Source organism: Saccopteryx leptura, chromosome 1 (assembly GCF_036850995.1).
Source record: "Saccopteryx leptura isolate mSacLep1 chromosome 1, mSacLep1_pri_phased_curated, whole genome shotgun sequence".
In the NCBI taxonomy this organism is placed as follows: Eukaryota; Metazoa; Chordata; class Mammalia; order Chiroptera; family Emballonuridae; genus Saccopteryx; species Saccopteryx leptura.
The window spans coordinates 391,937,717-391,958,761 of NC_089503.1; the positions used below are offsets into that span (position 1 = coordinate 391,937,717).

Consider the following 21,045-nt stretch of genomic DNA (forward strand, 5'->3'; position numbering starts at 1 on the left):
GAAGCCCCCATCTTTTATAAACTAGATTTGGTCCTATCTGTAGTCTTTTACCAGGGTGGCTGCATGTTTCATGAGCACTGAGCTGGGAGACTGGCTTCAAGATGAGTGTGTGTGTGTTTATTGGTGCTAGTTTGTCATAGCTGAATGTCTCCCCGATCAGTACGCAGTGGGTAGAGGAATGCCGGAGGGGGCCCCTAGCACAGTGCTGCGGCTCCGTAAAGACACACTGCTGTTGTTCTTATCGACAATAAAACTAATGACAGTGTCTCTGCTTGTTTTCTTTGGGTATGTCTATCTGTCCCTAAATAACATGCAGTGTTTGTGCCGGTGATGTGCAGTGCGCATGAGACTGTTTGGGCATCTCTGTGGTGTTTGTATTATGTGAATGTTCCTGTCGGAAAGTCTGCGCACTTGGGGGCATTTAGACGTTGATGGGGGCACATGTCTGGACAACATGGTGTCTGGTCATCGGCGCAGACATCTGAATGTTCACAAACCCCAGAGAGGAAGGGAGGAGAGGGGGCCAGAGGGAAAGGGGGAAGACACAGAGAAGTGGAGGTGAGAAGACAGGGCTCAAAGGAGATCAGGAAAATCATCAGAAAGCAGAAAGGACTTCCAGGGTCTGAAATCACAAGGAGGCAGGTACGTTGTAGAATTGTTCACCTGAAACCTGTATAATTTTAACCAGTCACCCCAATAAGTTCTATTTAAAAAAAAAAAGAGGTGGGTGGAGTCACAGATAGGACACATATTAGAAGATCTGGGTGTGACCCCACTTGTGGTCACTGCCTTGCCGTGGGCCCTGGCTTACGACAGCTCTCTGGGCCTCCGTTTACCAAGAGAGTTGAAGTAAATAACCCGTGGGTACATCGCAAAGAAGGAAAGAGAGAGAGAGAGAAGTGGAAATAAAAGCATACACAGGGAAAAACAGAAAGAATTCGAGAGAGACAGGGGAAGGAAGTAAAGAGAGAGGCCCTGGGAGAGAGAGCCAGCCCAAGCAGAGCTGAGACAGCCCTACCCTGACTCTTGAGGCCGAGTGCGGGGCGCCGGCCTCCCACCCCTTCCCCGAAAGCTTCCGAGTGTCCTTAAGCCCTTAATAGGTAAGGCGGGAAGGTGGAAAGAGAGAGGCACCTGGAGTGACAGCCACACACCACACGCGCCAGGATCCGGGCTTCCGGCCCAGCCCCAGATGTAGGTGTGCCAGCCACCTGGGGTGACTCACACCCTGGCGATGTGGGCGCAACTTGCCAAAAGCGAGCCCGAGCACCCTGCCCACCCGCACACCACCGGCCCCGGGAGGGGAGGGGAGATGCAGGCTCTTCAGGGGGCGAGAGGGGCTGCCTGGTCCCCCGGAGCGCCCCTTACTGACCACCTTCCCGGCTCCAGCGCCCGGGTGGCATTTGCTCTCGCGCTCTCCTCCCCCAAACCTTCCTCGGGACGGACGCGGGAGAACCAGATGCGGCGTTACGCAAGGCCTGGTGTTTACCTCCCGCAGGGGCCCCCTCCCTCCCTATAAAGCCTGACGCAGGGCGGTGGGGGGGAGGACTGGAGACGAGGGCTGGATGAAGGGAGAGGCAGCCCCAGGACAGCGGCGGGGAAGCGTCAGAAAGTTCATGCGGGAGACGGAGGGGCGGGCAGCGAGTCAGCCAGCAGCAGGGGCGGCGCGCCGTCTGCGCGCTCCGGGGCGGTCGCAGCGGTCGCGGAAGAAGGGACGGCGCGCCGACCCCGGCTTCCCATGGAGGCGCCCGCGCTGGGCCCCGGGCTGGTGGAGCGTCTGGAGCGGCTGGCGACGTGCCCGCTGTGCGGGGGCCCCTTCGAGGACCCGGTGCTCCTGGCGTGCGAGCACAGCTTCTGCCGCGCGTGCCTGGCCCGCCGCTGGGGCGCCGCGCCGGCTGCGGGCACCGAGGGACCCCCCACCGCCTGCCCGTGCTGCGGCCTGCCGTGCCCCCGCCGCAGCCTGAGGTCCAACGTGCGGCTGGCCGTGGAGGTGCGCATCAGCCGCGGGCTGCGGGAGAAGCTGGCCGAGCCCGGGGCCCGCGCCGGGAGACGCCGAGGCGGCCGCATCCCCACCATGGGCAGCCTGGACCCGCTCGGGGAGGTGAGGCCCGCGCGCGCTCCCCCGGCCCGCCGGCGTCGGTGCCAGGCAGAGGATGGAGGAGAGGAGAGGAAAGCAAAACGGACGAGGCGGCAGGGGCTACCGCGGGTCCTCCGAGCGAAGAAGGGAGAGGGGGCCGGAACGACGACGGGAAGGACCCGACACTTGGCCTCGAGGGGAGGGCTGGGCGCGCGCCCGAGTCCCGAGGGAGGGCCGGTGCGGGGCGCTGCGCGGGAACCGGGGAGGAAGGTGCGGAGGGCAGAGCCGGCCTGGGGGAAGGGAGACACGGAGGGAGGGGCAGAGAAGGCCGCAGTGGAGGGGCGGAAAGGACGGCCACGGAGTCCAGGACGCGGGACGGGAGAGGGGAGCGGACCCCAAAACCCCCTGCGAGCGCTGTGGGCCTGGGCCCGGGCCCGACCTCAGTGTTGTTTGTTATTGTTGCCCTCGGCTCCTCCCAGGGCCCCAGGCAGGGGCGGTCTCGGGTGGAAGCGAGGTCCAGAGGCTCCTCTGCTTCCCGCGCCTTATCACCCACCCGCGCCCCGCCTGGGCCCTGACTCCCTGTCCTCCCATCAACCCCGTTCCCTTGCGCGACCCCCGGGCGTCGGGGATTCCCGACCGGCCGTTCCCGAGCACCTTGCTCCCCTGCCCTCTTTGAAGTCTGCATCGACCTAATCAGTCCCGGCGTAATGGCATAATTAGGAAAACTGCCTCTTCTCTCCCTTCCACCCTGTGCCGGTCCGCTCCAGCCCGTCTCCCCGGAGGAGGAAGGGGTTGGAAGAAATCCCCGTAGATGGACGGGGCGTGCAGCGCCCTCTCCTGGCCCCCACGGTTCTCTCGAGCCTCCTGGGATACATCCAAGCCCAGCTGCCTCGTTGGCCAGAGTAGAGAGACCCCCAAAGCAAAGGGCTCAATCAGGAGACGCCAGTGGGCTTTCTATGGCCAGAATTGAAGCAGCTTTATTATAAGGTTTTTATAGACTCACCCTCAGCCCAAGGGCTCTGAGTATATGTTTGGTCTGTGTGATGGAAGGGCCACACCCTCAGGGGAGGTGGGTAAGGGTAGGGTTGTGGGGCAGCAGGGAGAGGTCAAGACTCCGGGGGCAAGAAAAGGGCAGGATTGCGGCTGGGCGCTGAGCACCCTGGGGGAGTGGGGGAGGGGAGGACCAGCACCCTGGGGGAGTGGGGAAGGGGAGGACCAGCACCCTGGGGGAGTGGGGAAGGGGAGGACCAGCACCCTGGGGGAGTGGGGGAGGGGAGGACCATCACCCTCGGGGAGTGGGGAAGGGGAGGACCAGCACCCTGGGGGAGTGGGGAAGGGGAGGACCAGCACCCTGGGGGAGTGGGGGAGGGGAGGACCATCACCCTCGGGGAGTGGGGAAGGGGAGGACCAGCACCGTCAGGGAGTGGGGGAGGGGAGGACCAGCACCCTGGGGGAGTGGGGAAGGGGAGGACCAGCACCCTGGGGGAGTGGGGGAGGGGAGGACCATCACCCTCGGGGAGTGGGGAAGGGGAGGACCAGCACCGTCAGGGAGTGGGGGAGGGGAGGACCAGCACCCTGGGGGAGTGGGGAAGGGGAGGACCAGCACCCTGGGGGAGTGGGGAAGGGGAGGACCAGCACCCTGGGGGAGTGGGGGAGGGGAGGACCATCACCCTCGGGGAGTGGGGAAGGGGAGGACCAGCACCGTCAGGGAGTGGGGGAGGGGAGGACCAGCACCCTGGGGGAGTGGGGAGGGGAGGACCATCACCCTCGGGGAGTGGGGGAGGGGAGGACCAGCACCCTGGGGGAGGGGGGGAGGGGAGGACCATCACCCTCGGGGAGTGGGGGAGGGGAGGACCAGCACCCTCGGGGAGTGGGGGAGGGGAGGACCAGCACCCTCGGGGAGTGGGGGAGGGGAGGACCATCACCCTCGGGGAGTGGGGGAGGGGAGGACAGTGCCGGTGGTGTTAGGAGAACAGAACATGGTGATGGAGTGAGAGGGAGGAAGGGCCCTGAAGGAGGAGGAGGCAGAGGAGAGAGAGCACAGGGGTCCAGAGGAGACTGTACGATGGGGGGGGCGCCCACACCAGCGCAGACCCAGCTCGCCCCTGCAGGAAGGAGGGGAGGGATCCCCACCAGTATGAGGCTGTACGATGGGGGGGGCGCCCACACCAGCGCAGACCCAGCTCGCCCCAGCAGGAAGGGGGGGAGGGATCCCCACCAGTATGAGGCTGTACGATGGGGGGGGCGCCCACACCAGCGCAGACCCAGCTCGCCCCAGCAGGAAGGAGGGGAGGGATCCCCACCAGTATGAGGCTGTACGATGGGGGGGGCGCCCACACCAGCGCAGACCCAGCTCGCCCCAGCAGGAAGGGGGGGAGGGATCCCCACCAGTATGAGACTGTACGATGGGGGGGGGCGCCCACACCAGCGCAGACCCAGCTCGCCCCAGCAGGAAGGAGGGGAGGGATCCCCACCAGTATGAGGCACACAGCTGACGCCCATCTTTTCTTCTCCCACCCAGGACATGAGGAAGACGTGGAGACGGTGAGTTCCACTTGTACTGTCCCTTCCTTTCCTGCCAGCTGCCACACCCATCCCCTCTCAGGGGTCTGCCCCTTGGTGCTCTCACAGACGGGTGTTCCGGGTGTGCCTCACCCCTTCCTGCTCCAGGCAGGAGTGAAGAAGGGGAGGGGGGAGCATCGGAGGGCAGAGGGCGTCTGCTGGGTCCTGACCTTTCTCGCTCCTTTGTCCAGATTTGATGCCCCAAAACCCAAGTCCACTAGCTCAGAGGACGATCTCCCTGAAGATTACCCCGTGGTCAAAAACATGCTTCACAGACTGACGGGTAAGGGGCTGCAGGGGGAAGAGGGAGTGGGCGTCTGCTTGCTTAAGCTGCTCCCTTGTCTCTCAGAAACAATCAAGTCCCTTCTGCTGTCTGGATTAGCTTCCCAGGACCGCTGTAACAAGGCATCACAGGCTGAGTTGCTCAGACAGAAATGTATTGTCAGCCCTGGCCGGTTGGCTCAGCGGTAGAGCGTTGGCCTGGCGTGCGGGGGACCCGGGTTCGATTCCCGGCCAGGGCACACAAGAGAAGCGCCCATTTGCTTCTCCACCCCCCCCCCTTCCTTCCTCTCTGTCTCTCTCTTCCCCTCCCACAGCCAAGGCTCCATTGGAGCAAAGATGGCCCGGGCTCCTTGGCCTCTGCCCCAGGCGCTAGAGTGGCTCTGGTCATGGCAGAGCGACGCCCCAGAGAGGCAGAGCATCGCCCCCTGGTGGGCAGAGCGTCACCCCTGGTGGGCGTGCCGGGTGGGTCCCGGTTGGGCGCATGCGGGAGTCTGTCTGACTGTCTCTCCCTGTTTCCAGCTTCAGAAAAATACAAAAAAAAAAAAAAAAAAAAAAAGTAATGTGTTGTCTCCCAGTCCTGGAAGTAGAAGTCCAGGTGTTGGCAGCTTGGGTTCCTTCTGAGCACTGTGAGACTCTGTCCCGTAACCCCCTGCTGGTCCTGGGACAGCCTCTGACGCTCCCTGGCCTGCGGATGGTCTTCCCCATGTCTTCACATCCCATTCGCTCCGTACACATTGTCTCCAGGTCCAGACTTCCCGCTTTTATGAGGACACTAATCAGAGTGGACTGGAGCCCACCCTCATGAGCTCGTTTTAACTTGACGACCTGGGCAATGAAGGGGGCTTCAACGTTATCTTTTGGGGAGGACGTCCATCCTCAATTCCTCACTCTTACCTGTAAAACACTCACTCAGCAGACCCTGGAGGTCAGCTGCCTCTCAGGAATCTGCTCCCACATGTCTCCTCACTCCTCCCCAGAAAGATCCAGGGCTTCCGGTCCCCTGCCCTGGGACTCCGGCCATCTCAGTGTCTGGGGAGTTCCTTCCTCAACCACCTCCACGCTGGTCCTTCACCCTTCTTTAAACGGCCAAGAGAAGGTGCTCCAACCTCTTTGTCACCCACCATCCCGCCCAGCTGAGATTGCTTCTGGTACCCCGAATCCAGAAAGCTTCACAAGGCACCCCACACTCAAGACCAATGACCATTTCTTTCTGGTCCCTGTGGCGTCACCAAACTGTCCGACTCTGCCCACTCTTCCTATCTGCTCCCACCTGTTTCTGTGGGTGACTGGGCTGGGTTCTCACGATACCCACATTCCTCCCTCTGCCCTTCCCCTCTGACTCTTGGGGTTCTGTATCTGGTATCAGTCGTTCTCTTGAGGTCCGCCTTCCTCACCCTGCTGGCCCGGCTCCTGAGCCCCGCCCCAGATACTGCAGATCGAGGTGTCAGTCCTGCTCCGCCCTCCCGAGATGAGCCTCACTCTCCCCCACCCCGTGAGCCGGGCCATCTCTCCGTGGATCTCTGCGCGGTGACCTGGGCCAGCCCTGTCCTCCCCCGACTCTAGGAAGTGGCATGTCAGTGCACAGGCTGGGTCTTGCTTGGACCTCCCTCTCTGACTTCACCCTCTTTGGCCCCACCGCCACCTCCTGGCTGTTGCTGGGCCTCCGCGGCGCCCTCGGCTGTTATCTGTCCCGCCCACCTCTGCGTCCGCAGCCCCTCTCACTCGTCCTCTCGCCATTTGCGCCCCCCACAGCCGACCTGACCCTGGACCCCGGCACCGCACACCGCTGCCTGCTCATCTCCGCGGACCGACGCAGCGTCCGACTGGCCCCGCCAGGGACTCCCGAGCCTCCTGACAGCCCAGGGCGCTTCGATCAGCTGCCAGCGGTGCTGGGCGCGCAGGGCTTCGGGGCGGGCCGCCACTGCTGGGAAGTGGAGACCGGGGACGCTGCCTCCTACGAAAACCCTTCCGGGGAGGATGAGGACATGGAGAGTCTCTATGCCGTGGGCGCGGCCGGAGAGTCGGTGCGACGCAAGGGCCGCGTAGGGCTCTGCCCGGCGGGTGCCGTGTGGGCCATAGAGGGCCGAGGCGGCCGCCTGTGGGCACTCACGGCTCCGGAACCCACCCCGCTGGCTGGCGGCGGGCCCCCACCACGGCGGATTCGCGTGGACTTGGACTGGGAGCGCGGCCGCGTGGCCTTCTACGACGGCCGCTCGCTCGACCTGCTGTTCGCCTTCCAGGCGCCCGGCTCGCTGGGGCAGCGTGTCTTCCCGCTGCTCTGCACCCGAGACCTTCGCGCCCCGCTGCGCATCGTGCCGGCGGACGGCTAGAACCTGGCGGGCAACCCCGCTCTAGCCCGGGCCGCACGGAGGCTGCTTCATCCTCGGGCTCCAGGCTTCCTGCTCGTGCGGGGATCGTGGCACGTGCCCGCAACGACATCGATAAACACCCTCCGCCACCAACACTGTCTTTTCCTCCCCAACAGCAAGCCCGCCAGGCCTCCGTCTTCCACACCTCCTCCCAAAGCCGAATCCGTTCCCACCACCCCCTCGACAGCTCGGCCTCCCCACCCCACCCCGACTTCTCAGCCGGTCTCCCTACCAGCACCTTCATTCCCGCGGGCTCCAGGCCTGAGTGGGGGGACAGGCCCTAGCCCATCAGAACTGGTCAACAACCCGTGTTTGCGACACAGAATCTCCGCTCCTCAAATATTTACTTCCACTCCGGCGTCCCCAAGGTCCCCCGCCTTCCCCACGGCCTTCAGGCTTGGACTTCCCTGTCCACGCTCGGGTTTCTCAAGAGAAGTAAGACCTCCTGGAAGATGAGGCTTGACTCTGGTCAGAGGGCCCTCTAGGACGCTTGTTTGTCAGTTTCGGAGGGAGTGCTCCTCACCGGGACTGCTTGGGACTGCTTTTCACGTACACGCCTTCTCCCATTAAGGACCTTCTTTAAACTGCGCCCCGCCCCACCCCCAGCACATGCTCAGTAAGAAACCAGGGGTGCTACCCGGGAATGGCCCGGGCACCCCGAGGCCATCCTTGTATAGAGACTCACATCTTTCCCATATGTATAAATGGGCCCATATTTAACACGTTTTGTGATGTTGGGTTATTTATTTTTTGTGCATCTGTGGCAATAAATGAGACCTCCGTGGTGGTAGGAATTGGACTCCTCTTTGCAGGTGTGTGTGGAAGAGGCCTGGAGAATGATCTTCACGCCCAGGGAGGTGTGGGGAGGGCCACGGGAGCTGGACATCTGGACTGGCAGACATCAAAGGCCAGGGAGGAAGTGGCGAGAGGGTCGTGGAGGGACATACCCCACCTCTGGGCTCCCCTCCCTCTCCCCAGGACTGCGCTGGCTCTGGCGCTGGCTCTGAGCCTGGAAGGCTAAAGGCTGAGGAGAGAGCTGGTTCTGAGTGGGAACCACTCTGGACGCCAGCTCTGTAATAAATCCTGGGTCACGTGAGAAGGGTGAGGAGGGAGGACATGACTGTTTCCTTTTTCGTTTTCCATTAAAGGTGAGAATGACAGAAGACCTTTCGCTCTCCCAACTCCTCTGGAGGGCGTGAGAGAAGCGAGCAGGAGTGCAGCAGAGGGGCGGGGAGCCTCCGGTCACACCCCACAGACCACAAACGAGGACCGAGAGTTCGGACTATATAAATACATTAGCAGAGGAGCGCTAAGCCAGGAGTCACGAGCACAGCACAGCCGGGACGAGGTCGCCTGGAGTCTGCCTGGGACCGTGGCAGTGGAAGCTGGGTCTGCTGGAGCCCCGTCGCCGTGGGGGGGGCTCAGGTACAGAGTGCAGGGGGCCAGGACAGCTGGGTCCCAGGACAGGCAGTTTGGCAGTGAGAACAAGGGGGCGAGACTGGAACCAAAGTGCCTGGGTCCCTGGAGGGAGGAGGGTGAGGATCTGAGGGGCGGGAAGGGTGAGCGCGGAGGGAACCCAGGACCTGGGTCCCTGGAGGGAGGAGGGTGAGGATTGAGGGGTGGGAGGGGTGAGAGCGGAGGGAACCCAGGACCTGGGTTCTAAAATAGCAGCGAATCAGAACTCCAGGACCTCGGTCCACCCCCCTCTCCTCCTTCCCTCTCTCTCGGGTAGAGTGGGAGTGAGCACACAGTGGGTTTAGTCCGGACAGACACAGGAACGGGGCGGGGGTGGGAGTTTAGTACTGCATTGGCCCCGGAGGGGGCTGAGACGGGTCAGGAGGCTGGGGCGGGCTGGAGGGGCTCGGTCCAGGGGTGGCGCGACTCCGTCCTTTGCGGTGGCCCCGTACACAGTGTGTGTGCCCACAGCCCTCCTCTTCCTCCTCGTCACTCTCCGTGGAGCTCTCGCCGAAGGCCCGAGGTTTCTCATAAATACAGCAGCCTGAGTTTGGAAGGACGGAGCCCGTTAAAGAGGAGGAGGAGGCTGTCGAGTCCGTTCCATCCCCCCTGGATCTCAGGAAGGGTCCCTACTTCCACCATGGTCTCCTACTGCCTTCCAGGATCCAGCTCCCCCCCCATCCCCCCCTGCCTTCCCCCCGGGGGGCTCTCAGACACTCAACGCCTTTACCCTCTCGGAGCCCCGAGTCCAGGGCTCCACCTGTCCCCCCCCCCGACACCTCCTGCCTCCAGGGCTGGGCACAGGCCCTCTGGGCCTCTCTCCCCTCTGACCTTAATCTCCTCTCCCTGATGCCCAAGAACCATCCAGGGACAGAACTGAGGGCACCAGGGGGGGGGGGTCTTCCGGGTGACACCAGGGGACACGCGAAGGGAGAAGGGACAGTACACAGACAGGAGCCAGAACTCCAGGGCTCCCGTGGGCCAACAATCACTCACACTTTGATGAGCGGCGCCCCATGTGTTCGTTGTCCACAGTGTCACTCGTCCATTCCACCTTCTTCTCCGGCTTCCGTTTCCGAAGCTTGATGGTTAGGCTCCGGTTCTCCTGGAAGGGGAACAGAGACGGGGATCTATGTAGCTCCCTCGGAGGGACCGGACCGCTCTCCCTCCCCCCCGAGCCCTATCCCAGTTCAGTCTGTACCACAGACAGCAGCACCCCAGGAGCTCAGTGCTGGGAGAAGATGGACTAGAACAGGTTTCTGACTTCCCTGAGGAATCATGTCTTTCCTGTTCCTGATAACCACAAGAACTATAGAAAAAAAAGCCATAATTCTTTTTTTTTTTTTTTTTTTGCATTTCTCTGAAGCTGGAAACGGGGAGAGACAGCCAGACAGACTCCCTCATGTGCCCGACCGGGATCCACCCGGTACGCCCACCAGGGGGCGATGCTCTGCCCACCAGGGAGCAATGCTCTGCCCCTCCGGGGCGTGGCTCTGCCACGACCAGAGCCACTCTAGCGCCCCGGGGAGAGGCCAAGGAGCCATCCCCAGCGCCCGGGCCATCTTTGCTCCAATGGAACCTTGGCTGCGGGAGGGGAAGAGAGAGACAGAGAGGAAGGAGGGGGTGGGGGTGGAGAAGCAAATGGGCGTCCCTCCCATGTTCCCTGGCCGGGAATCGAACCCGGGTCCCCCGCACGCCAGGCCGACGCTCTACCACTGAGCCAACCGGCCAGGGCCAAAAAAAGCCACAATTCTTAACTTAGGGAAAGTCCCTGCAACTCTATAACTCTTGCTGTTTCTCTGACCTCCTCCCCAAAATCATCCTTGGCGGTATGAATACGTGAAAATTATGTTCAGTCCCAATGCCTAATCTAGGATCTCTTTTTCCAGATTCCCATTAAAGAACGAACTCCGTTCTCACCTCTCTCCTCCTCCAACCCAGCTCTCCCTGCCTCTTAGCCACCTGTTCCCTCGCATCCTGGAGCCCCTGGTAACTATTATTCTAAACTCCCTTAATTCAGGTGTAGTTATGCCCAATACAACCTTCTCCCTTTGAAAACAACTTAACCTGTCCTTGCAAAAATGCTACCTTTCTCTCTATTTACATCTCTGATTTTTCTTTTCTTTTTGTTGTTAAGTGAGAGGCACGGAGGCAGACAGACAGACTCCCACATGTGCCCCAACCGGGATCCATCTGGCAAGCCCCCTAGAGGGCTATGCTCTGCCCACCTGGGGCCACTGTTCCCTTGCTCACAAACTGAGCTATTTTTAGCGCCTGGGGGGGGCCTGATTTTTCAAAATAGTCTCTTCATCTGCTTTTTTTTTAATCTGCATTTTTGTTCTCCCATTCTCTCTGCTTCCTTTGACATTCCTCCCTTCGACAAACATTCATTAAGTATTCATGCGGTCACAGTCCCCGACAGCCGGCCTCCATGCTTTCTTACCCAGTGCTTCATTTCCCCCCGCACTTCCCTTGCTCCCGAATCCCCAGCTTCTCAGCTCTTCGTGATGACCCACCAGGACCCCCAGGCACCATCGCCGACATCCTAGCCCGTCGCGGCCCAGCCCGCGGCACCACCTCGGCCACTCCCCAGTGTCCCCCGGTATCCAACCCCCTTCCTCCCATCTCCCCAAGCCCGGCCCCTCCTGCCGTTCTCCGAGGACGTGTCCCCTCCCCGCCTCCCTCCCGGCATCTCCCAGACCCCCCTGTACACAGCGCCGCCCCCCCACCCCGCCTCGCTCACGGGCTCGGTTGTCACGGTAACCGTTGTCTCGGTGACGGTTTCACTCAGCCCGGCCCCTGCCTCGGCCATGGCTCAAGCTGAGGAATGGGAGAAGGGGAGGAAGGGAGGCGGAAACACCCTCTCCTGGTTCGGGGTCTCTGGGGGGGTCGGTCTAGGAGGACCGGTTCTCCGAGGAGCGGCCAAGAGCCTCCACCTTCTTCCCACCCCCTCCTCCTCCTGGGCCTCCGCTTCCCCCACCCCCGGGGAGAACCTGTCCAACCCAACTTCCGGCTCCCCGCTTCCGCGTGTGACGCAGCCTGCGGGCCCTGCTCCCGGCACTAGGTGCGTCAGGGCGCATGCGCCGCCGGATCAGTTCCGTCGGCAGGTAAACCGTGCGCAGGCGCCGCAAGGAGGCGACAGAGTCTGGGCGGAAGGAAAGTCGCTGCTGTGACTGAGCGGGCGGGGGCGGGGAGGGCTTTCCAGGGCGGTGCGCGCTCTCACGTCAATCAAGCCGGGGTGGGCGGAGTCGCGTGGCGCTGCAGACGGGGTGCCACCGCATCCCCTGCCCGGGCGGGTAAGAGGGTCAAGGTGCCGACCCTGGCCTGGCCCATTCCGATTCCTGACTGTTTCGTGTGGGAGTGACAAAAAGGGGACCTCGGAGCAGTTGGAAATATCTGAAGATCTCGGTTCTCTTGCCCTGGCCGGATAGTTCCGTGGATCAGAGCACCCTCCGGAAGCACAGAGGTTGCGGGTCCATCCTGCGTCAGGGCACAGACAGGACCAGACTGATGTTCCTGTCTCTCGCTCGCTCTCACATCAGTAAAGTAAACATTTTAAAAACCCGGGTTCTGGGCCCTGGCCGGTTGGCTCAGTGGTAGAGCGTCGGCCTAGCGTGCGGAGGACAAGGGTTCGATTCCCGGCCAGGGCACACAGGAGAAGCGCCCATCTGCTTCTCCACCCCTCCCCCTCTCCTTCCCCTCCCGCAGCCAAGGCACCATTGGAGCAAAGATGGCCCGGGCGCTGGGGATGGCTCCAGAGCGACGCCCCAGAGGGGCAGAGCATCCCCCCCTGGTGGGCGTGCCGGGTGGATCCCGGTCGGGCGCATGTGGGAGTCTGTCTGTCTCTCTCGGTTTCCAGCTTCAGAAAAATACAAAAAAACACAAAGAAACAAAAAACAAAACAAAACCCGGGTTCTGGTTTCTAGGCAAGAAAAGAGACCTGGGTTCCGGGACCCGTCCTGTGCCTGTTAAGTGTTCCAGCGGGCACTTCATGCACGTTCAACTTCCTTTCCTGTACTTCGTGTGTTTACATTGGGTTCTCACAGATGCTGTGCAGTGAGGGGGAACGGTGGGTATGTTATCTGTATTTCAGAGCTGAAGAAACCATAGAACTAAACCAGTGAGCTTACCACCAACATCAATGCCACTGTGAGCAGTGCTGCTATATACATACACTCATGTACCTGCACTGTTTGAGTTCCTGTTTGCAGTTCTTTGGGGTATAAACCGAGCAGTTGAATTGCAGGGTCACGTGATAATTGTTTTTAACTTTTTGAGAAACCACAGCAGCTGAACCACTTTACATTCTCACCAGCAATGTCCTCTGGTTCCAATTTGCACTAGGCCAGATTGGCACACTTAGCACCAACAAAAATAGGAGACGTTGGAATATTGACGTCGATGTCCGTCTCCTCAGTGAAACTGAATTTAGCTGCATTCATTTGGCCAAGGCTTTCTCTCTGGGGTAACGGGTAAGAAAGAGTAAGCAGAGAAATGGTTATGAATTCTAACACAGGACGATTGGATGCTAGGATAGAAAAAATACATGTGCGTGTTTCTCAGGGAGCAAGAGTGGTGAAAAGGGAATCCAAAGGCAAATATTTTTTTTTCTTTAGGTCAAAAGAGCCGTTTAAAGTCATAGGTGTAGCCTGACCAGGCGGTGGCGCAGTGGATAGAATGTCGGACTGGGATGCGGAGGACCCAGGTTCAAGACCCGAGGTTGCCAACTTGTGCGCAGGCTCATCTGGTTACTCAGTCTGCTGTAGCTCCACGGTCAAGGCACATATGAGAAAGCATTCAATGAACAACTAAAGTGTCGCAATGCGCAACGCAAAACTAATGATTGATGCTTCTCATCTCTCCGTTCCTGTCTGTCCTGTCTATCCCTCTCACTGACTCTCTCTCTGTCTCTGTAAATAAATAAATAATCTTTTTAAAGTCATAGGTGTAGGCCCTGGCTGGTTGGCTCAGCGGTAGAGCGTCAGCCTGGCGTGCGGGGGACCAGGGTTCGATTCCCGGCCAGGGCACATAGGAGAAGCGCCCATCTGCTTCTCCACTCCCCCCTCCTTCCTCTCTGTCTCTCTCTTCCCCTCCCGCAGCCAAGGCTCCATTGGAGCAAAGATGGCCCGGGCGCTGGCTCCTTGGCCTCTGCCCCAGGTACTAGAGTGGCTCAGGTCGTGGCAGAGTGATGCCCCAGAGGGGCAGAGCATTGCCCCCTGGTGGGCAGAGCGTCGTCCCTGGTGGGCATGCCAGGTGGATCCCGGTCGGGCGCATGCGGGAGTCTGTCTGACTGTCTCTCCCCGTTTCCAGCTTCAGAAAAATACAAAAAAAAAAAAAAAGTCATAGGTGTGTGGGCTGAAGGACGTGCACTTGGGGTATATACAAAATGGAGATGTCAGGGAAATGCCGACGAGACTTGACAGGCAGGCTTGGTTCTGAGCGAGGCCCTGTATGCTTGGCTAAGGAACCTGGACTTGATCCAGTCAACGTGATGGGCCAGGGAAGAGGCTTACCATAGGGCAGGAACATGAACGGATTTGTTTCAGATTTCAGGAGTGGAGCAGGGAAGGCAACTGCCAGAACAGTAATGTACACTGCAGAAGACTGCCCGACCCATCCCTCAGAGTTGCTGAGGGGGTCAATGTCCAAGAGCTCTGAATACATAAAGGGTCACACGATTACAAGATAATCATTATTAATTTTCATCTGTTGATCGCCATTTAGGTCAAGGAATGCAGGAATACTGATTCCCAGACTAAAATCTCAATGTTTATTGTGGCTGGACTATATACTGTTTCTTTCTTTTTTTTTTTTTTTTTTTAAGACTTTATTCACTTTAGAAAGGAGGGAGGAGGGAGGAAGGGAGAGAGGGGGGAGGAGGGGAGAGGGAGAGAGAGAAGAGGGGAAGGAGCAAGAAGCATCAACTCCCATGTGTGCCTTGTCCTAGCAAGCCCTGGGTTTCAAACCTGCAACCTCAGTGTTTCCAGGTCAACATTTTATCCACTGTGCCACCACAGGTCAGGCCCATTTTTTTCTCTTTTAAGTATTTGGTTCAAACTGAAAAAAGGAAGATACAACTCAGTATAGCGCATTAAAAAAAAAAAAAGCAAGCCTGACCAGGTGGTGGCGCAGTGAATAGAGCGTGGGACTGGGATGCAGAGGACCCAGGTTCGAAACCCCAACGTCGCCACCTTGAGTGTGGGCTCATCTGGTTTGAGCAAAGCTCACCAGCTTGAGCCCAAGGTTGCTGTCTCGAGCAAGGGGTTACTTGGTCTGCTGAAGCCCCCTGGTCAAGGCACATATGAGAAAGCAATCAATGAACAAGGTGCCACAACTACAAGTTGATGCTTCTCATATGAAAAAAAAAATTTTTTTTCTTTTGAATCTCTCCCTTTCCAAACTCCCACTTCTTGTTCCCATAAACTCTAGAACCAAACAGACTCATTGCTGGCTTTATTGTTTTGGCTTTTCCTCTTTTTCTTTCTCATCTTATACTCTTTCTGTAGTTGAGTCTGTAAACTCAGTTAAATTCCATTTAGAACAAGACATTATAAGTAACATACATATGTCTGGGTCGAACTGAAGAATACAGCTTTAATAGGACAACTCCACTAGGTACAGAAGCGCCCTGGGAGATGGTAATCCGCTTCTCCTCTGGGAGCAGACACTGCAAACAGCGGATGGACAGGGACCAGGAAACCCAACACCCCTTCCCTTCCACGGAAGAGGAGAGGGGGCGATGGTTGAGTCGCCCAGAAAAAATATCAAGAGTCTTCCTTCTCCTGGAACCTATGGAGAAATGAATGATTTATTTTTCACATTGGACTAAAGGAAGAGGTTCTAGCAGTGTAAGACGAAATACTCAAATCATCAAGGACTTATATTTATTACACTGTGGAAGACTCACTTCCCTAAACGATCCTCCAATTTCAAGCCAACTAAAAATGCTGGGATTAAAAATACATCTAGCCTGACCTGTGGTGATGCAGTGGATAAAGCGTCGACTTGGAAATGCTGAGGTCGCCGGTTCGAAACCCTGGGCTTGCCTGGCCAAGGCACATATGGGAGTTGATGCTTCCAGCTCCTCCCCCCCTTCTCTCTCTCTCTCTCTCCTCTCTCTCTCTCTAAAATGAATAAATAAAATAAAAATAAAAAAGCTATAAAAAAAAATACATCTAACAGCCTGACCAGGGGGTGGCGCAGTGGATAGAGCGTCAGACTGGGATGCCAAGGACCCAGGTTTGAGACCCCAAGGTCGCCAGCTTGAGCGCGGGCTTATCTGGTTTGAGCAAAAGCTCACCAGCTTAGATCCAAGGTCACCAGCTTGAGCAAGGGGTCACTCAGTCTGCTGAAGGCCCGCGGTCAAGGCACATATGAGAAAGCAATCAATGAACAACTAAGGTGTTGCAACGAAAAACTGATGATAGATGCTTCTCATCTCTCTCCCTTCCTGTCTGTCTGTCCCTGTCTATCCCTCTCTCTCTCTGTCTCTGTAAAAAAAAAAAAAAAAAAAAAAAATACATTGAACAGCCTGACCTGTGGTGGCACAGTGGATAAAGCATTGACCTCGAGTGCTGAGGTGATAAGGTTCGAAGCCCTGGGCTTGCCTGGTCAAGGCACATGTGGGAAGCAATCACCACAAGTTGATGCTTCCTGGACCCCACCTGCCACCCCCACTTTCTCCTCTCTCTAAAAACATCAATAAATAAAATATTTTAAAAAATAAAAACACATGGAATAGCCTGACCAGGTGATGGCACAGTGGATAGGGCATTGGACTGGGACGCAGAGGACCCAGGTTCAAAACCCCAAGGTTGCTGGTTTGAGCGAGGGCTCATCCAGCTTGAGTGTGCGGTCACTGGCTTGAGTGTGGGATCATACATGTGATCCCATGGTTGCTGGCTTGAAGCCCAAGGTTGCTGGCTTGAGCAAGGGGTCACTCACTCTGCTGTAGACTCTCAGTCAAGGGACATATGAGAAAGCAATCAATGAACAACTAAGATGCTGCAACAAAGAACTGATTGTTCTCATCTCTCTCCCTTCCTGTCTGTCTGTCCTCTCTGTACCTCTCTCTTTATCTCTGTAACACACACACACACACACAAAATATATATATATTTTATATATAACACAAATTATGACCTTGAAGTATACAGAGATTTCTTGGGAGACAAAAAGCACTAGCCATAAAACAAAACCAAAAAAAGCCTGACCAGCAGTGGATAGAGCATCAGCTTGGGACACTGAAGACCCAAGTTCAAAACCCCAAGGTCACCAGCTAGAACAGAGGGTCACCAGCTTGAGCACTGGAACATAGATATGACCCCATGTTCGCTCGCTTGAGCCCAAAGATTGCTGGCTTAAAGCCCAAGGTCAGTGGTTTGAGCAAGGGGTCACTGGCTCAGCTGGAGCCCCCGTCAAGGCACATATGAGAAAGCAATCAATGAACAACTAAGGTGCCACAATTATGAGTTGTTGCTTCTCATCTCTCTCCTTCCTGTCTCTCCTATCTCTCTCTTGCAGAAAAAAAAAAAGGATAAATGGGACCGAATAAAAATTTAAAACTTCTGCCTGACCTGTGGTGGCGCAGTGGATAAAGCGTTGACGGGGAACACTGAGGTCACCGGTTCAAAACCCTGGGCTTGCCTGGTCAAGGCATATATGGGAGTTGATGCTTCCTGCTCCACCCCTCTTTCTCTCTCTCTCTCTCTCTCTCATTCTAACTCTCTCTTTAAAATGAATAAATAAATAAAAATTAGGCCCTGGCCGGTTGGCTCAGTGGTAGAGCGTCGGCCTGGCGTGCAGGGGACTCGGGTTTGATTCCCGGCCAGGGCACATAGGAGAAGCGCCCATTTGCTTCTCTACCCCCCCCCTCCTTCCTCTCTGTCTCTCTCTTCCCCTCCTGCAGCCAAGGCTCCATTGGAGCAAAGATGGCCCGGGTGCTGGGGATGGCTCCTTGGCCTCTGCCCCAGGTGCTAGAGTGGCTCTGGTCGTGGCAGAGCGACGCCCTGGAGGGGCAGAGCATCACCCCCTGGTGGGCAGAGCTTTGCCCCTGGTGGGCGTGCCGGGTGGATCCCGGTCGGGCGCATGCGGGAGTCTGTCTGACTGTCTCTCCCCATTTCCAGCTTCAGAAAAATGAAAAAAAAAAAAAAAAAGGATAAGAAGAGTCTAATTTTTAAAAATAAAAATGGCCAGCCTGACCAGGCAGTGGCGCAGTGGATAGAGAGTCAGACTGGAACGCAGAGGACCCAGGTTTGAGACCCCAAGGTCGCCAGCTTGGGCGTGGGCTCATCTGGCAAGCCTTGCTCAAATCAGATGAGCCCAAGGTCACTGGCTTGAGCAAGGGGTTACTCGGTCTGCTTGTAGCCCCCGTCAAGGCACATATGAGAAAGCAATCCATGAACAACTAAGGAACTGCAACAAAGAACTGATGTTTCTCCTCTCTCTCCCTTCCTGTCTGTCTGTCCACATCTGTCCCTCTGTCTCTCTCTCTGTCACATACAAAAATAAATAAATTAAATAAATTTTAAAAAAGGCCACAAATCTCCCTATGACCATCTCTGTACAAAAAAATGGATGGGACCAAAAGAAACAACTGTTGACTCAGTACAGAGCCAATCACTGGATTTGATGAGTTAGCCAACAGGCTGAGAAAGGTCAGGGGCACGGGAGAGAGGATACTCACCTGCAGCTGGTGCAGGTGTAGAAGACAGTCTGCCCTTCATCGGCTGAGCGCATCTGTCGGGTGTAGTAGGCCATTCCCTCGTGACCGCAGCGAGAGCAGCGCCTGTCCACCTGGGAAGCAACGGCTGGGTTACAGGGCCTCATCATAGAATCTGCTACTTTGTCGCAAAAAGCAGCCTACAGTCCCGGGACCCTGCTGCTCTCCAGGTCCCCCTCTTCTGTCTCAGAATTGGGTACAAAACTCGCCACATCTCAGCAATCAACCCTCCTAAGGAAAAGTCCCTGCACAGATATAAATGGCAATTAACTTCAGAGCAGGGGTTACTTGGAGACAAGAGAGCTTGGAGTGTGTTGAAAATAACAGGAGACTGGCCTGGGGTTACTTGAGTGCATGTATGCAGAATTCTTGGAGGAATGCCTTCAAGAACTAGATGTCCCTTGTGATCCATAAGCTCTGGGTCTCTGACTCTTCTCCTGTCCTTGTTCACGAAGGAAACAGTAGACGCGCAGGGTTGGGGATGAAACGGATGGGAAGAAAGGTTTTTGTAGCTTTCTAGTTTCATCTGCTGAGCTGTGGCTTTTGGAACTCAATCAACATGCAGAGGCGCAGTTTCTCGGGGCTGAATCCGCCTGAGTTTCAGGCCTTTGATACATTACTTTCACCTGATGTGTCTTCTTCCTTGCGAGTCCCGTAACACCCCTCCCAGCGAGGCCCCCCGTGATGTCATTCATCCACTTACCACGGGACCCTGGAATTCGGGAGGACCTTCCTCCATCGACGTGTGCACGGCTGTCCCCCGTGTGTTGAACACGACGGAGGTCTTCACAACCTTCCCTTCGAAGTCTGCGCGGGCGGGTCAAGCACGGGTGGTACTCACACGCGGAGGGAGCCGAGCGCGCGCGACGCCCTCGCGGTGAGACGGGGCGGCCCCATGGCATTCCCTCCGGGTTTATGTCGCGAGGCCAAAACAGTAGAGATGCCTGATCTGCTTCAGTGTCCCACGCCGCCCATGGGCCCGACCTGGGGGTCCCCAAGCCTCCGACCCTCCCACGCTGCCCGGGAGCCCCTCACTCACGCACCTCGCACGTGGATGGAGAAGCCACAGCGGAGACACGTGACGACATCCTGAGTCCCCGGCAGAGGCAGGACGGAGCCGCAATCCGGACAGAAATCCAGGTCAGACTGGAAGCTGGAGCCGCTGCCGGCGAGGTCCATGACGGACAGGACGACGGGTGGTGGTCGCGGGCTGGGAGGGGAGGAGCAGCTTGTTAACCAAAGAGAGAGGGTCACCCCCCTCCCCACTCAGAGGTCCCTCCTTTTCAGTTCCTGGACCTAACGATACATCACTCCATTCCCACCACCCCCTCCCCACCCCACGCATGGCTCGTGCCTCTGCGCCCGGACAGCCGGAGCGCCCGGAATTCCCAGCCCGGGTCGACTGGGGGGGGGGCTCCCCTGGGGCAGGGCAGAGGAGCCAGCCACCTCCGCGGGCTAGAGCGCCCGCTCGGCGCCGGCCAGCGAGGCAGCGGGCGCCGGCGGGCTAGAGCGTCAACGCGCTCCCGCCTGGCTGTGACGTCATAATGAAGCGCAAAAGCGAGCCCGAGCCGGAGGGCTAGAGCGTCAACGCGCTCCCGCCTGGCTGTGACGTCATAATGAAGCGCAAAAGCGAGCCCGAGGCGGGGGGCGGGACTTCTAAGAAAGTTGGTGGCGTCACGCTCAGCGTGGCTCTGCGACTTCAGAAGTAAGAAAATGGGTCAGGGATGGGCCTCCCGCTGCTTCTCCTCTTAGAACCTGATTCTGGGATGATGTTTATTTTCTTGGTCTTGAGTTTGACCGGGACCCAGTGTAGGGCGGGGGGCGTTCCCTTCGAAACAGGTCTTCACCCCACTGAAGAGGAAGACTGTCTTAGGAAGAGAGAACTACAACTCCCGTCGTTCTTATGGGGTGCCCGTGTGCGGCTGCGCGTAGTTTCAAAAACCCCAATAAAGCCAAGCATTCTGGGAGTTGTAGTTCTAGCGGTCCTGGGGTCTCGAGGGCCGAGCCAGGGCTTTCTGCGGAAAGCAGCCTGGCCCGCGTGCTCTGCGGCGGGTGGGGCTCTCCCGGGCCTCTGGAAGGTGCCAGTCAGCTTCTTAAGGGGCAGAAGTGGTGAGGGTGGCGAGGGTGAAGGTGGAGGAGGGATGCTTAGTGCCAGGGAATGGAAGGAAGCCGGGATGAGGCTCAGGACTTGGTAGGTGATGGGACAGAAGAGGTTAGCGCACCTCTCGAGAAGGTCGGTCCTGGGTAGGATTCCACTAAGACTTAGTCCATTTGGCGTTCATTTGCACTCCTTACCTCCATTGTCCTCGTCCCGCACCTCCCGCCCAACCAGCATTAAGTCATCATCCATTAGGTCGGACAAGTGACACTTCCCAAGTCTTCTAAAACACGAGGACAAATCTCTAGAAATCATGGTCCTTTCAGTCATCCGTAAGTACAGTCTAAAGTAGAAATTTGTCCTGAAGGGAGAACTTCTAGATGAGTTTTCCTAGTTTCCACCCAGCTGGATGGCTGTGCTATAAAACTCTCGAGCCGTCCCTCTTTTCTCCCCTGGAAGAGACAAGATTGTGGTCTCTCCTTGA

At 57.8% G+C, this 21,045-nt stretch overlaps 3 protein-coding genes across 5 annotated transcripts; 1 reads left to right on the top strand and 2 right to left on the bottom strand.

Annotated features, from left to right (window-relative positions):
• Positions 1 to 1,284: 1,284 nt before the first annotated feature.
• Positions 1,285 to 8,081, top strand: RNF39 (ring finger protein 39). Its single transcript, XM_066359951.1, has 4 exons — positions 1,285 to 2,098; positions 4,596 to 4,618; positions 4,828 to 4,919; positions 6,671 to 8,081. The coding sequence occupies exons 1-4, from the start codon at positions 1,736 to 1,738 to the stop codon at positions 7,246 to 7,248; spliced, it is 1,056 nt and encodes a 351-aa protein (XP_066216048.1). The 5' UTR covers positions 1,285 to 1,735; the 3' UTR covers positions 7,249 to 8,081.
• Positions 8,052 to 11,771, bottom strand: PPP1R11 (protein phosphatase 1 regulatory inhibitor subunit 11). 2 transcript variants are annotated; one of them, XM_066359969.1, is made up of 3 exons: positions 11,486 to 11,771; positions 9,739 to 9,847; positions 8,052 to 9,286 (listed from the first exon to the last, which is right to left on the bottom strand). In XM_066359969.1, exons 1-3 carry the CDS (start codon positions 11,552 to 11,554, stop codon positions 9,084 to 9,086), a joined length of 381 nt encoding a protein of 126 aa, XP_066216066.1. In that variant the 5' UTR covers positions 11,555 to 11,771; the 3' UTR covers positions 8,052 to 9,083. The 2 variants fall into 2 exon arrangements, with proteins under 2 accessions (XP_066216066.1, XP_066216067.1); XM_066359970.1 differs by lacking the exon at positions 11,486 to 11,771 and adding an exon at positions 11,186 to 11,338.
• Positions 11,772 to 15,316: 3,545 nt separating this feature from the next.
• Positions 15,317 to 19,933, bottom strand: POLR1H (RNA polymerase I subunit H). Of its 2 annotated transcripts, XM_066359972.1 has the most exons (5): positions 19,910 to 19,933; positions 19,507 to 19,673; positions 19,167 to 19,270; positions 18,428 to 18,537; positions 15,317 to 15,531 (listed from the first exon to the last, which is right to left on the bottom strand). In XM_066359972.1, the coding sequence occupies exons 2-5, from the start codon at positions 19,640 to 19,642 to the stop codon at positions 15,507 to 15,509; spliced, it is 375 nt and encodes a 124-aa protein (XP_066216069.1). In that variant the 5' UTR covers positions 19,643 to 19,673; positions 19,910 to 19,933; the 3' UTR covers positions 15,317 to 15,506. The 2 variants fall into 2 exon arrangements, with proteins under 2 accessions (XP_066216069.1, XP_066216068.1); XM_066359971.1 differs by lacking the exon at positions 19,910 to 19,933.
• Between the last annotated feature and the right edge of the window lie 1,112 nt (positions 19,934 to 21,045).

Coding starts and splice junctions, on each gene's coding strand:
- RNF39 (XM_066359951.1), top strand. CDS start 1,736: ATGGAGGCGCCCGCGCTGGGCCCCGGGCTGGTGGAGCGTCTGGAGCGG. Junction 2,099..4,595: donor GCCTGGACCCGCTCGGGGAG/GTGAGGCCCGCG, acceptor TCTCCCACCCAG/GACATGAGGAAGACGTGGAG. Junction 4,920..6,670: donor CATGCTTCACAGACTGACGG/GTAAGGGGCTGC, acceptor CGCCCCCCACAG/CCGACCTGACCCTGGACCCC.
- POLR1H (XM_066359972.1), bottom strand. CDS start 19,642: ATGGACCTCGCCGGCAGCGGCTCCAGCTTCCAGTCTGACCTGGATTTC. Junction 18,538..19,166: donor CCGAATTCCAGGGTCCCGTG/GTAAGTGGATGA, acceptor GTTGCTTCCCAG/GTGGACAGGCGCTGCTCTCG. Junction 15,532..18,427: donor TACACCTGCACCAGCTGCAG/GTGAGTATCCTC, acceptor ATTTCTCCATAG/GTTCCAGGAGAAGGAAGACT.
- PPP1R11 (XM_066359969.1), bottom strand. CDS start 11,554: ATGGCCGAGGCAGGGGCCGGGCTGAGTGAAACCGTCACCGAGACAACG. Junction 9,848..11,485: donor TTACCGTGACAACCGAGCCC/GTGAGCGAGGCG, acceptor TTCCCCTTCCAG/GAGAACCGGAGCCTAACCAT. Junction 9,287..9,738: donor GGGGCGCCGCTCATCAAAGT/GTGAGTGATTGT, acceptor TTCCAAACTCAG/GCTGCTGTATTTATGAGAAA.